This window comes from Manis javanica, chromosome 4, assembly GCF_040802235.1.
Source record: "Manis javanica isolate MJ-LG chromosome 4, MJ_LKY, whole genome shotgun sequence".
Taxonomy (NCBI): Eukaryota; Metazoa; Chordata; class Mammalia; order Pholidota; family Manidae; genus Manis; species Manis javanica.
In genome coordinates this window covers 21,341,083-21,355,356 of record NC_133159.1, presented here as the reverse complement: position 1 = coordinate 21,355,356, position 14,274 = coordinate 21,341,083, and the positions used below count along the sequence as shown (strand labels likewise).

The 14,274-nt window shown below is 42.2% G+C and overlaps 1 protein-coding gene, 1 long non-coding RNA gene and 4 other non-coding genes across 11 annotated transcripts in view; 5 read left to right on the top strand and 1 right to left on the bottom strand.

The window, feature by feature from the left end:
- The first annotated feature begins 2,420 nt into the window (after nucleotides 1-2,420).
- Nucleotides 2,421-6,585, top strand: LOC108402918 (uncharacterized). 2 transcript variants are annotated; one of them, XR_005059144.2, is made up of 6 exons: nucleotides 2,421-2,736; nucleotides 3,735-3,835; nucleotides 4,122-4,191; nucleotides 4,496-4,548; nucleotides 5,089-5,214; nucleotides 6,205-6,585. It is a non-coding gene; the product is annotated as an uncharacterized lncRNA (long non-coding RNA). The 2 variants fall into 2 exon arrangements; XR_001854563.3 differs by lacking the exon at nucleotides 5,089-5,214 and having other exon boundaries at nucleotides 2,429-2,736.
- LOC118970993 (small nucleolar RNA SNORA16B/SNORA16A family) lies at nucleotides 3,243-3,377 on the top strand. The gene has a single exon (XR_005059220.1). It is a non-coding gene; the product is annotated as a small nucleolar RNA SNORA16B/SNORA16A family (small nucleolar RNA).
- Nucleotides 3,883-4,013, top strand: LOC118970996 (small nucleolar RNA SNORA44). The gene has a single exon (XR_005059223.2). It is a non-coding gene; the product is annotated as a small nucleolar RNA SNORA44 (small nucleolar RNA).
- On the top strand, nucleotides 4,219-4,351 carry LOC118970997 (small nucleolar RNA SNORA61). Its single transcript, XR_005059224.1, has one exon. It is a non-coding gene; the product is annotated as a small nucleolar RNA SNORA61 (small nucleolar RNA).
- On the top strand, nucleotides 4,949-5,021 carry LOC118971000 (small nucleolar RNA SNORD99). Its single transcript, XR_005059227.1, has one exon. It is a non-coding gene; the product is annotated as a small nucleolar RNA SNORD99 (small nucleolar RNA).
- TRNAU1AP (tRNA selenocysteine 1 associated protein 1) overlaps nucleotides 6,074-14,274 on the bottom strand; it is a 22,459-nt gene continuing 14,258 nt past the window's right edge. For 4 of the 5 annotated variants that reach the window (XM_017669763.3, XM_017669761.3, XM_017669760.3 and 1 more), the window contains 3 exons: nucleotides 12,803-12,965; nucleotides 11,286-11,319; nucleotides 6,074-6,327 (listed from right to left, as the gene is read on the bottom strand). In XM_017669763.3, the coding sequence (XP_017525252.2) occupies nucleotides 6,191-6,327; nucleotides 11,286-11,319; nucleotides 12,803-12,965 (334 nt within the window). In that variant the 3' untranslated portion in view covers nucleotides 6,074-6,190. The remainder of the gene's footprint in view (nucleotides 6,328-11,285; nucleotides 11,320-12,802; nucleotides 12,966-14,274) is intronic. The other variant, XM_073233490.1, reaches the window with a different exon arrangement.

The window sequence follows — 14,274 nt, the reverse complement described above, 5'->3', positions numbered from 1 at the left end:
TGTGACTCTGACTTTGCTTAATTGTTTAATGTGGAGTTTTCATAGGGGTCTTTTTCCAGAGGCCCTTACCCTACTCTGACTATACCCACGGTCCCTGTCTCAGTAGTATTCTCTGTGCTTGGCACAAAGAAGGAACTCAGTAGATATTTATGGTTGCATGAATGAATAAAAGTGGGTAAGTGCTATTCATTCATTCATTTATTCATTGTTAGTCAAATACCACAATAGAGCTGGACTCAGGGATCTACAGGGTTAGAGAAGACCTCTTGGAGGAGGTGATGCTGAAGCTGAGCCTCCAAGGATAAGTGGGAGTTGGGGAGGTCAGGGAAGAAGGGCGCTCCAGGCAGGGACAGCTGGGCGAAGGCAGAGAGGCACAAAACAGCTTGAAATGCAGTTTGAACCCAGCCTTCCCAGAAGCCTTTGTGGTCAGTGCCCATGGACAGTGCAATGTCAGCAACAGACTCCTGAAACTTCCTCTCCTAGACACTTGGGTCATGTGCCTGCCTCTGGCTGCACCTGGTACTTGAATCCAGATGTAGTTTGATCTTGCCATTGTCTTACTATGTGACAGGGGTTGGGGGTTATTTCCCCTCCCCAACTTTGCTTTCCTTTGTGCTAAATGAGGCAAGCCATGGTGTCCACATCACAAGGTAGTTCTGGAGGAGCTGTGTAACAGCAGGTAGGGTTGTGTACATTTGCATTAGACAGACCTAGGTTTTACTTCCAAGTGCCACTTACTAGCTATGTGGCCTTGACCAAATTTTATTCATTCATTCATTCATTTAATAATTATTTCAGTAAGGGTTGGCCACCTCTTATATAACCGACACTTTTACAGCAGTGAGAATGAAGATACAATTCCTATTCTTGGGAGCTTACATTGTGATGGGGAAGACAGAAAATAAATATATATAATATGGTGTTTAAGGGAGCAGAAAGTGTTATAAATAACAATCAAGCAGGGTAATGGCTTGAAGGGCAGCAGAGTGCTTATCAAAATGGGGTGGACTGAGGAGGTGACATTTGAACAGAAAACCAGGGGAAGTGAGGGAGTGAATAGTGTGGTTATATGTGATATCCAGGGAGGGTAGTTCTAGGCAGGAAAAACAGCAAGAGCAAAGGCACTGAGGAAAGAGAAGGCAAGGGGTGCTCCAAGAAGAGCAGAGAGACCAAGAAGAGGGAACAGAATGAATGAGGGAGCAAGTGATGGGTGATGAGGGCAGAGAGGAGGAGGAGCCAAATAATACTGGGCTTCAAAGCCATCATGAGGACTTCAGTTTTTATTCCAAATGTGCTGGGAAGTCAGTGGAGATTTTTGAGGAGGTAAATAGTATGATATAAAAATATTTTCCTTATTTTTTTACATCTTTATTGCAGTATAATTGACACACAATGAATTGCACATCTTAAAATGTACAGCGTAATGAGTTTTGATGTAAGTGTACATGCATGAAAATATCACCACAATTAAGACAACTAACATGTTTCACCCCCTAAAGTTTCCCTATGTCCTTTTAAAATTATTTCCTGACCTTAGCCCCACCCCGAGTTTTAAATTTTGATGAAATATAACTCATTAATCCAAAATTATTCTGGAAGTCCTGGCCAGTAATAGAGGACAAGAAAAAGAAAGAAAAGGCATCCAGATTGGGAAGGAAGAAGTAAACCTGTCTTTATTTATAGACATGAAAAATGTCCAAGGAACTTACAAAAAGCTACTAGAACTAATAAGTGAGTTTAGCAAGGCTGCAGGATACCCATTAATATGCAAAAATTAATTCTATATATACTAGTAATAACCATTTAGAATTTGAAGTTGATAAAAACAATACCATTTAACAAGTGCATCAAAAATATGAAAAACGTAGGTATAAATCTGATGACTTGTAAACTGAAAATTACATAACACTTGAAAAAATTTAAATGACCTCAGTAAATGGAGATACCATCCTCACGAGGAAATTCAATGTATTTGTCAATTTTCCCCAAATTTATCTACAAATTCAATGCAATACCAACCAAATCCCAGTAGGCTTTAAAAGAAATACAAATTAGCTGAGACTAAAATGTATATGGAAATCCAAAGGACTCTGAATAGCTAAAACAGCTTTCCCAGTTCACAGGGTTAAACTTCCCGACTCTCGAATCCTTCCTACACTGAACTCCTGAGGGCACGGCCGTCTGATTCATTTGTGAGCCCAGTGCCCTGCACTGGACGTTCAATGCGTGCGAAACCAGGCGGATGAGCCTCTTCGGACCTGAAGAACCACTTACAACGTCCCTTCGCCTCCAGCCCATGCGTGAGGTTGGGAGCTGAACGCGCCGCCCCGCGCGGAGGGCGAATGGACTACAACTCCCGGCGGTCTGCGCGGCGCGGCGCTCCAGCCGTCAGGCGCGGCCCCGAGGACGGGCCTATATAAACGGTCTACTAGAGCGTAGACATCCTTTTTCCATCCACCGCGCTGCTGTGTCTTGTTGCTAGTCCGCTGCTACCATCCAAACCCGTCCTCGCCACAGCTTGCCTTAGCTCCACTGCCATCGGCCCGTCACTCGCCGGGCTGCCTCATGAGGCTGCGGATGTTGAGCGCGTCCCGGAGTTGCCCGCCCTATGGGCCTGTGGAGCCTCAAGTCCGGAAGGCCACTTCGGCCGCGTGCGCCGTGAGAGTGGCCGGAGCCCGCGAGGGCCGCGCCCTTCTCCCGCCTCGGCCTGCGCATCCCTGCGCTCCGCCGTGACGGGTGAGTAACGCGGAGAGGCGGCCCGCTGCAGGGCAGTCCTGGGCTTAAAGTGGCTTAATCTGGAGGAGGCGGCGTGGTGTTAGCCAGATCTTGAATTGACTGCCTGTGACAGTGACCTGCCGGGTGACCTTGGGGGAAGTGACTTTACCTGTTAACTGGCTGCACGTTTAATAATTTATCCCCGTGTATATAAGGAAGTTTTCTGGAGGATGGGTTTTAGAGTTATTCAGATGCTATTTTGGACTCCACTCATTTTTCACATTCATAGGCGACCTTCAAGTAATTTAATTATCTAAACCTAATGGGGATGCTAAAGTAGTCTTGTAAAGGTTAAATGACAGAACACAAATAGTAAAGTGCTAATTGGGACCTATTGGATATCTGTTCACTTTTTTGATCTCCCCAATGTCCTGGGAGATGAATTTCAGTGTCCAGTTTTGTGTAGGATTTAGGTGGGTCTGAGGGCGGAACAGCAGTCGGGGCTGTCCTGAGACCTTGATTTGCCCTGTGGCCCTTATCGAAGCTGCAGCTGCTTCCACATAGCTGCTGTGGTCAAAAAGGAGCCCAGAGTGACAGTTTTCCTTGACGGTCGCCGTTCTGTTTGCTGTAACTGATCTGCAACATTTCAGGAAAAGACAAGACCGTTCCCACTGTACCTGCCATTTCTCAGGTACAGACAGGTTTTTTTACAACTTGTTTCTAGAGGCCAGCAGAGGTGTGCCATTGATAGTCTTGCATATAGTTACTAGAATAAGGTTTTTAGAAATAACTTGCTAACTTGCCAAGACTCAGTGTGGAGGGGTAGAGGGAGTGCGTTGGACACGTGCTGGGAAAGTCCAGTGGCAGATGGCACAGATATTGGCAGTATTGTGGGTCATTGCCCTGAAAAATTTAAAGGTATTGAAACCAGGAACGAAAGGCCAGTCAAACCTTTGATTCTGAAGATCAGAAGGGAGCAATTAGATCATTCAGGACAATTGTGTGTGTTCTTGTCTCAGCTGTGCCACACGAAGGTCTCAGGGTGACTGAAGTTGAGCTTTCTGTTGAGTGAAGATTCTAGGGTCATGACGCTAATGGAGCACAACTACGTGAGGACCAGGTAGGTTTCTTGTGGAGACTAACTGGGAGCTACCTGGTGGGTCAGTGCAGCATGTTCCCAAGGGCTGTGGCTGGTTGTGGCCATGGGACCTCCAACTGCATGCGAGAACAACCTGGAGAGACTTTGACAGCACGGGTCGGCGCAATACCTGCAGCTGCCACTCGCCTTTCCTACATGTCTCAGGCCCCAGGCTGGGAGCCTTCACCTGAGTCCGGGTGTTTGCAGCACCCCCTGCAGGTGAGTAAGCTGATCAGCTGTTCAGAGCGCTTACACTTCTTCCCTGCAGGTTGCCTCATGTCTCCCCGCAGTGTCTAATACTGAAGAGACCACCTTGTTGCTGAAGCTTTTAGAATAAGGTAAAGGTAAATGCTGAAGATGGCCTGCCCCTCCGGTTCCCTTTCCCATCGGATCTGAACACTGGTCTTGGTGGTCGTAAAAGGAGGAAAAGGAACACTGAGGCTGGTCCTGCAGTGCTCATAGTCTCATATATAGCATGTGGGCTAGTTTCAAACAAAGTTGTCTTCTCCTGTAAAATGGAGGATGTATATGAATTTTTGGGCAGTTGGTGTAGTGATTACTAGTATTTCTGCATATTTCGGGAGGGATTTATCAATGGCTTTCCTGCCTCTTGACTGAGGGTGTCCCTACCCCATTTTGTAGGTCTCTTACCAGTGAAGCTGCTTTTGCCTGCGATTGTGTATCTAAGGAGTTGGGTAAGTTAAATGACTACCTGAAGTTTTATCATTGCTCCCTTGCAGCTTTAAGCAGTTTAGCAAATAAGACTACTCAGGTCTGTGTAGAGTCTAAGCTTCGTAATACTCCGTTTACATCTGGCCGTCCTCATGTGCTGTATTTGTTACCCATTCATGGCCAGAGGAGTTGATTTGGCCTGTTAGAGCTTCAGGGTGGGCACATTCTGTGAGTACAGTGTGCCAGATGGGACAGCCCCGCACCCTTGGCAGCAAGGGCTGCTTGCTGTCAGTGCACAACAGTGGCTTGAGCCGCCTGATGTTCTGGGGTAATCTCCAACCATGGAATCTTTACCCATAGTTTGGGTGAGTTGGGAGGAGGGACTGGGTAGAAACAAGTAGCTCAGGGTCATTTTTTAGGCTGACTGGTCCAGGATGAAACCTATCTGAGTGGACATCTACGGATGATAAATGCGGATATGGGACTGAGACCAGCTCTTAGAAAAATGCCTGGGCGGCATTAATCTATTGGGACACAGTAACACATTGGCTTATACTTTTCAGGAGAGAAGTGCTATGGGAAGAAGGCAAGCTAACACAACAGGCTATTTATTTTAAGTGATACAATGACCTCTATTTTTGCTAAAGCTGCTGCCTGGCATGTTAAAGTGACCAATAAAAGACTCAAAAGTATGTTTGTGTCAGTTTTCTTGACTGCTCAAATTGCTGGCTGTTCCCTAATTAAATATTCCATAGGCTCAGCCTCTTAATAAAGAAGGTTGAACTCTCAAAGGGGGCAATATAGTGAATTCTATAACTGCTCTACTTTTCTGTTGATGAACCTGAGAATGCAGACTAGGCCTAAGATTTTAAAAATCTTTAAAGGCTTCTTGTGGCATAGACCATTTGCCTGCCCACTCCCACCCCAACTATCTTAACACAAAACTAAGTATGAAATATAGGTTTTTGGCATAGACCCAACTCAGGAGGGGGCTGGGTATACTCTAGATTGAAAAATGGGATTTCCTGATTTGGAAAACAGAAGGGATGAGTATAAAGTTGGTGTGAAAGTCTGGTACTCGTCAACCTCAGTCAAGGTCAAGTTACCTTTATAAGCCACTATTTCATATAGGTAAACATTTATACCTATTGAATATACTTAGGTAACTAGGGTCAAGAAATAGGTGGGCTTGGCATAGCACAGTAATTGCATGCAACTTCATTTCCAGCTGGAATGCCTAATTAGCTCACTACTACAAGACTTAAAGCAATTTGTGGGGAACGGGGCATACCTACATTGGACATAGAGCATGTTAACTGATGCATTCTGACCCCAGTAAACCTTTAGTGCCTATCACCTGAGAAGGGCCATGAGGTTTAGAAATGGAATCACATGATCCACTTTGGTTAATAATCCCAGTGCATGTACATAACTCTACCTGGAAAAGTGATTATAGTTCAAAGACAAAATGGAACCTGTTCAGTGCTTTTCAACAGCTGTCCCTTGGTTTTCAAAGTCAAATGGCTCATTGTCAAATAAAAGCAGCAGTGTTGGAAAACAACTATTAAAAATCTTATAAAACATTTCCAGAAAGGTGATTGGATTTTTTTAAAGGAGTTTCTTATTTCTCTTGCATAATCCATTCTTGCTTGTCCTTTGTCCTGGCTACATCATGGCAGGGATCTCCGAAGACACTGTGTCAAGAGGCTGCCAGTGACAGTCCATCAGTGCATCGTACAGCTCCTCACTCTGCTCCATGAACTCCTTGTTGGCTTCAGTCACGTCCAGCTGTGGCATGGGGTCTGGAAAAGAAGCAAGGACAGGTTCAGGGAGCATCAAGAGGAGAGACTTGCATTCAGTTCCCCTACATCCAGGACTTCCTGTTTCCTAGGGCAAGCTCTCCTGGTGTCAAGTTCCCTCATTTCTCATGGCAGCTGATCACACTGCCTTGCAGGGTCCTGTGAGGATGACAATAATGTACTTAGAGAATGTAATATGTAGTCACTATTCAAATGGTGGCTCTTACTCCGGATTCATTAAAAGCTATACCTCTACCTCTATCCTTCATGTGTCCTGGCTTTTCTAGTGTCCTTATTTCAAAGAATCTCATCAAAATTACTAAGTCTATAGCACTATTAAAAAAGCACTGAAAATGGGCCTCAGCTGCACATAACTTGGAATGGACCTCAAAATGCTGAGTGAAAAGAGACTGTACAGAGTACAACTGCATATTACATTAAAAACACAGAAAAGTTTTCCCTAGCCGGGAACATTGTGTAAAGGATCAAACTAGACATTTGCCTTATATATTTTTTCCACATACATATTTCACATTAAAACAAAATCAGTTACTCTGGTAACACTTTATACTTTTAGTCTTGTGTTGGCTTAAAATGCACAAACAGCTAATTATCAGAGAAACGCAAATTAAAGCCACAATGAGATAACACCTCACACCACTAAGGATCACCACCATCCAAAAGACAACAAATGTTGGCGAGGTGGAGAAAGGGGAACATTCCTACACTGCTGGTGGGAGTGTAAATTAGTTCAACCATTGTGGAAAGCAGTATGGAGGTTCCTCAAAAAAGAAATACCATTTGACCCAGGAATTCCACTCCTAGGAATTTACCCTAAGAATGCAGCAGCCCAGTTTGAAAAAGACATATGCACCCCTATGTTTATCACGGCACTATTTACAGTAGCCAAAAAATGGAAGCAACATTAAGTGTCCATCAGTAGATGAATGAGTAAAGGAGATGTAGCATATATATACACAATGGAATATTACTCAGCCATAAGAATAAAACAAATCCTACCATTTGCAACAACATGGATGGAGCTAGAGGGTATTATGCTCAGTGAAATAAGCCAGGCAGAGAAATACAAGTACCAAATGATTTCACTCATCTGTGGAGTATAAGAATAAAGAAAAAAACCGAAGGAACAAAACAGCAGCAGACTCAATAGAACCCAAGAATGGACTAACAGTCACGAAAGGGAAAAGGGACTGGGGAGGATGGGTGGAAGGGGAAGGATAAGAGGGGGAAAAAAAAGAAAAAGGTGGGGGGCATTACTATTAGCAGACATAATGTAGGGGGGGGTGGGGAGGGTTGTACAACAGAGAAGACAAGTAGTGATTCTATAGCATCTTACACTGATGGACAGTGACTGTAATGGGGTATGTGGGGGGGACTTGGTGATGGGGGGAGTCTAGTAAACATAATGTTCCTTATGTAATTGTAGATTAATGATACCAAAAAAAAATGCATAAACACACCCACTCACTAGAATACGTATTTTAAAACTAACTGAAGAAATTAAGGACCTAAATAGACATCCCATATAATTGCATTGGAAGACAATACTGCTGAGATAGCAGCATTCCCCAAATTGGGTGTGAATTTGTACCCAATTCAGTGCAATCCCTATCAAAGATGCAGCTGCCTTTTTTTTGGCAGAAACTCACAAGCTGATCATAAAATATATATGGAAATGTAAGCGACCCAGAGTAGCCAAAACAATCTTGGGAGAGAACAAAGTTCAAGGACTAGCACTCTCCCGTTTCAAAACTTACTGCAAAGCAACAGTAGTAAGAACTAGCGCAGTGGCCCTAATGATAGGTCTACAGATCGGTCAAAACCCAAATGATTTCTGGTGAGGGCACCAAGATAATTCAATGGGTAAAGAATAGTATTTTCCACAAATGGTGCTGGGACAACTGGATAATCACATGCAAAGAAAAAAGCTAGATGCTTACCTCATACTTTATACAAAAATTAACTAAAAATGGATCAAAGACCTGAATATAAGAGCTAACTATAAAACTCAGAATGTAAACAGGCAATGGTTTCTTAGATATGACACCCTAAACTCAAGCAACAAAAAAATCAGACTTCATATAAATTAACTTTTGTGCTTCAAAGAACATTATCAAGAATGTGAAAAGATAACTATGAAATGGGAGGAATACATTGCAAATTGTGCTGGATAAGGGACTGGTATCTAGAATAGAATATAAGGAACTCTTATAATTCAACAAATAAAAACACAGCCCAATTAAAAAATGGACAGACATTTTTCCAAAGATACACATGTGGCCAATAAGCAAATGAAAAGATGGCTTAACATCATTAGCCATCAGGGAAATGTAATTCAAAACCACAATCAGATAGCACTTCAAACCCACTAGGATGGCTACAGTGAAAAGGAATAACTGCTGAAGATGTGGAGAAGTTGGGAGCCTCCTACACTATTAGTAGGAGCAGAAAATGCTGCAGTTCCTGCAGAAGTATTTGGCAGTTCCTCAATGGTTAAACAGAATTTACCACATGATCCAGCAATTCCACTCCTATGAATGTACCCAAGAGTAATGAAAACTTTTCTATGTCCACACAAAAAGTTATGAATGAATGTTCATAGTACCATTATTCATAATACCAAAAGTGGAGACAACCCAAATGTCCATTAACAAAATAGTTATCTACACAATGGAATATTGTTTGGCTAAACAAAGGAATAAAGTACTGATACATGCTACAACATGCATGGATGAAACTTGAAAATACTATGCTAAGTGAAAGAAGCCATTCACAGAGGACCACACATTATATATGATACCATTTATTTAAAATGTCCAGAATAGGTTAAATCTAAAGAGACAGACAGGAGATGAGTGGCTGCCAGGGGCTGGAGGAGGCAGGCATATGGAGAGTGACTGCTAATGGTTACAGGGTTTCTCCCAGAATTAAGAGTACAGAAATGGTTGTACAACTTTGTAATTATTCTAAAACCTACTGAATTGTACACTTGAAAAGTTATGGGAATTATATCCCAAAGAACAAACAAAACAAACCCCTTACTGGAACTTTACCATATATCCTATTTTATATCTGGTCTTGTTTCACTGAGAACATTTTCTTATGTCAATAGTCTCAGAAAAAGACATGATTAAAAAAAAAAGACAATTATTTCACAAATCCTCTATTATAGGAGGACATTTATCTGTAACGACTATCATTTTGGGGATAAAATCTTTCAAATAAAATTATTGATTCAAAGGATATACACATTGTAACTTTTTACAGAAACATGGTATATTATCATTTGTATTTGATTAATAGTGTGACGGTCAAGTTTTGTGTCAGCTTGGCTGGGCTATGGCACCAGTTGTTGGCCAAACACCAGTCCAGATGTTGCGTGAAGGTACTTTAGAGATGTGATTAACATCCACAACCAGTTGTCTTTAAATAAAGGAAATTATCCTCAATAATGTGGGTAGGCCTGATCTAATAAACTGAAAGCCTGAAGGCCTTAAATGGAGGCTTCCCAAAGAAGGAATTCTGCATCAAGACTGTAAACAGAGAAATCCTGAGTTTCCAGCTCGCTTTATAGTTATATATTCATACATCCTGTTGCCTGTTTCTCTGGAGAAACTTGACTGATACAACAGTATATTTAAACGCTTTTTTTTTTCGTTTATAGGCTCTTTGTGCTTGTTTTGTAAATTAGTCCCAGCTTTCTTACCTACTCTTGAGAACCTGTTTCCTTTTCCAAAGCAGTCCGTGTTGAATCTTTCATGAACGTACTAGGCCAATTCCTTGAAACAGGGATCTCTCTCTTGTAATTCTAATCTAAATTTTAAGAATTGAAACTCTGAGCATTTAGAGAGGCTCCATATGGAAACTATAAGCAAGCGTGACCAGCTTGGTTACTGTACTCAGTGTAAGTAGGTGAACAGCCTATGGGAAGAGATTAAAAAAGAGCTCCATCAAGGGCAGGCATTTGTGGGAGCTGAAGTCTATGGATACATATAAAATAAAGCACCCTTCCTCACTCTGAAGACAGCCTGGCAGACGGCCTACTGAAGCCAGGGCATAGATGAAGGACAACCACCCACTATGCTCCCTGGGACCCTGGGCAGTTATTAGGGTGAAATAGCAGGCATTAGGACAGAGCCAGAAACATCCTGAGTCTGGGGTAAAACTGCAGTTGGAAGGCTGACTCCTTCACCTCTGGCTACTATGTTGCAACTTGCAACCATGGTGACCTTGGACAAGTAATTTAATTCCTCTACTTCAGTTTTCTAGTCCATAAAATAGAATGTGGTATTTACCTCAAAACTGTTGTGAAAGGAGTTAATACATGAAAAGTGCTTAAAACAGAGCCCTGTGCATAGGAAGACCTCAGTAACTGTTAGCTATTATTAACTATCTCAGCCTTAGTTTTCTTTTCCGTAGACTGGGGATTATAATGGTACCAACTCATCACAATGTTGAAAGGTAGCAGAGCCTGGCACAAAATGTGTTGGCTGTGAATATATTACTAATGGATGAGAAAGAGATTGGAAAATTCAAAGGAGTTACATACAGATATTATTATACTAAGGTTATCTCTAAAAGGAGGCAGTATTTCCTGGAGGGAACAGCCAGAGACTGAGAATTGAAAGGAAAATTAAATAAAAAATGAATTTTACAAACTGTCATATAAATACAAGGCAACAGTGTTTCTGCCACCAGGCTGGGAGTGAGCAGCTGCCTTCTCCTGGGCTCTGCACTCACACCTCTGGACGGCGACACACTCACTCTGTACTGTGATTACGTGCGCACTGGCTCTCTCACCAGAACGTAAGGTCCTCCAGAGCAGAAGTCACCTTGTATTCCAACAGCATCTAGCTAAAGGTATGGTGACAGCCACAAAGCAGGCACTTGGAAATGGCTGACAGAGGACAGAGGAATGAGCGAATGGACTCCTTTCTTACCTTCCAATGCATCATCTCCAACTTCTTCATACGTCTGCCAAGAGACCAAAGATGTGGGTGAGAGGCATAGCGAAATCCTGGCCCATGACTAGGATGGGTTGTTTTTTTTCCCTTGTGTCCCTTTATAATTTTTTCCTCCCAGTCCTTTCCAGCAACCTCTTCACCATAATTCACAAGCAACAGCAAGCATTTCCTACAGTTTTATATAAATGGAATCATATGGTATATACTTCCTAGAGATTAGGGTCTTTGGCCTTTTTCACTAATCTTAACTATTTTGAGAATTCATCTTGTTGCATGTAGTAATAGTTTGTTCATTTGTATTGTTGAGTATTACTACTTTGTATGGGTGTACCACAATTATTTTTTATTCATTCAGCTGTTACTGGAGGTTTGGTTTTTTCCCCCCAGTTTTGGGATGTTTACAAATAAAGCTGCTATGAAGATTTATGTATAAGCTATCACTTAATTAACACTCCATTCTATGGTTGTACCAGTTTACTTATTCACCTGCTGAAGGACATTTTGGTTGCTTCCCAGTTTTGGTAATGATGCATATACCAGCAAGATACATATATGTGGAGGTCTTGTGTGGACATAAGTTTTGTTGTAAGAAAATGTCTTCCAAGTGGCTGTACCATTCTGCAGTGCCACCAGCACTGAATGGGAGTTCCTGTTGCTCCACATCCTCACCAGCATTTGCTAGTGTCCGTGTTTTGGATTTCAGTCAAATAGGTGTGTACTGGTATATTACTGTTGCTTTAAATTACAGTTCCCTAATGACATGACTATCTTTTCATATTTTTTTAACACGTGTCTTTTGCAGAGGTTTTAATTTTATTCATCTTAATTATCAAGTCTGTCTTGCACACATTGCTTTTGGTATTGTATATAAAAAGTCATTGCCAAACAAACTAAAGGTCACCTACATTTTCTCCTTTGTAGCTATTTTATAGTTTTGTGTTTTGCATTTATGTCTGTTTTCCACTTTAAGACAATATTTGTGTAAGGTATAAGCTCTGTGTCGAGAGCATTTTTTAAATGTGTTGTAACACCATTTGTTGAAAATACTCCTTTCTCCACTGAAATGCTTTTGCTGCTTTTTCAAAGATCAGTTGAATGTATTTGTGTGGATATGGAGTAATAAATATTTGAGTAACAGTGTTCCCATACACAAAACACCAGCGAGATGAGAATTTGATTCAATTCTGACACTATCTACCCAAGATAGCATCAGATTCCATAGGTTAAGGGTCCAGTCCTACAAGACTTTTCCTCAACCCCTACTTCAGATGCTAGTCACAAACCCAGGCTGTTAACTGTGCTTCTGACCAACCAACTAGAGATTTAAGGTTAGGATGGCTTGTTTTTACCAAAAGGAACTAGGCTGCTTCATCTCTTCCCATTTCTTTCTGAAGTCCAAGCTCCTGTCTCTAACAACCCCACCCTAGAGAACGACCCATGACTTTAGAGGGCGGTGTGATCCCAGAGGGCCAGACTGGCCAAGTCCTGGTTACCTGCATGGTGCTCTGCGTATAGCCGTACTGGGGGTAACTGTAGCTGTAACTGCCTGTGTTCTGGTCATAGCCCCACTGGGCATAGTAGTTCTGGTACTGCTGGTAATACTGGTTGTAGTTGTAACTGTACATCTGACTGTATTCCACTGGCTTCACACGACTCCTTAAATGAAGGAAGAAACAAAAATAAACAAACAAATGTAAGCAAACATTTCCACAGCACTTACTATATGGCCAGAGACTTTTCTGAATGTTTCATGCAGAATAACTTAGTCCCCACAACAGCCCTGTGCAGTAAGCATATCACGATTCCTACTTTACAGATGAGGCAATGGAGAGGTTGCATAATTTGTCCAAAATCACCCAGCTAGAGAGTCAAACCCAGGCAGTCTGGCTCCAGAGCCCATGCTTTAAAGAGAGAAGCTTTTACAAAACTGAAGGAACAAAACAGCAGCAGACTCACAGACTCCAAGGCACTAGCGGTTCCCAAAGGGAAGGGGCTGGGGAGGGAGGGAGAAGGGAATTAAGGGGCATTATAATTAGCACACATAGTATAGGTAGGTCACGGGGAAGGCAGTATAGCACAGAGAAGACAAGTAATAACTCTATAGCATCTTACTACGCTGAAGGACAGTGACTGCAATTGGGGGGTAGGGGGGCTTCATAATACGGGTGACTGTTGTAACCACATGTTGCTCATGTGAAACCTTCATAAGACTGTGTATCAATGATACCATAATTTAAAAAAAAGAGGATCTTTTAATGGCTAGGTTTGTCTGTTATCAAACCTTGTCAGTCCTGCTTTTTCCTTTTCTCAAGATCTTGGAGGACTGCTTTTCTGCCAGTCACAAGGGCTCAGGTGAACATGGCCTGGAGAATCTGTTTGGAGGATGATCCAAGAAACATTTCAAACTACAAAATATCTAATCACCTGTTCTACACAAAAAGATAGGGGAAGCATTGCAGTAGCTGTATCATCACTGCTATAGTCCTAGCTACAATTATGGAGTAGGTACTTAGGATTTGTGCCAATTATTTTTCATATATGGTGTCCTACTTTTAAGTTCTGCACAACCCTACAATACAGCTGTTATCTATGATTCCCTTTATACCGATGAGAATACTGTGCTTTTAAAAGGTTAGGTGATTTACTCAACACCACACCTAGGACTGGTGACAAATTTAACGCCAAGGCTCATGTTCCTATTGTCACCCAGATCTTACCTACAGTACCTGCCCTGAGAGACTTGCGCTATCTTGCCTCCATCCTGCATCCACAACCAGAGCTGAGGCCCAGGGGCAGCAGATAACTGTCTTCTGATTGCATGGCTACCTAATCTGCTGCTAACCAAAGATGGAATGTCAAGCCTACAAAGGATCCACTGCTTTCAAAAATATCAAAAACCACCTGCCACAGGGTTATGAAACAGGCCTGGGGAATGACCCCCAGTCCTAGCTGAGAAGAATCGGAA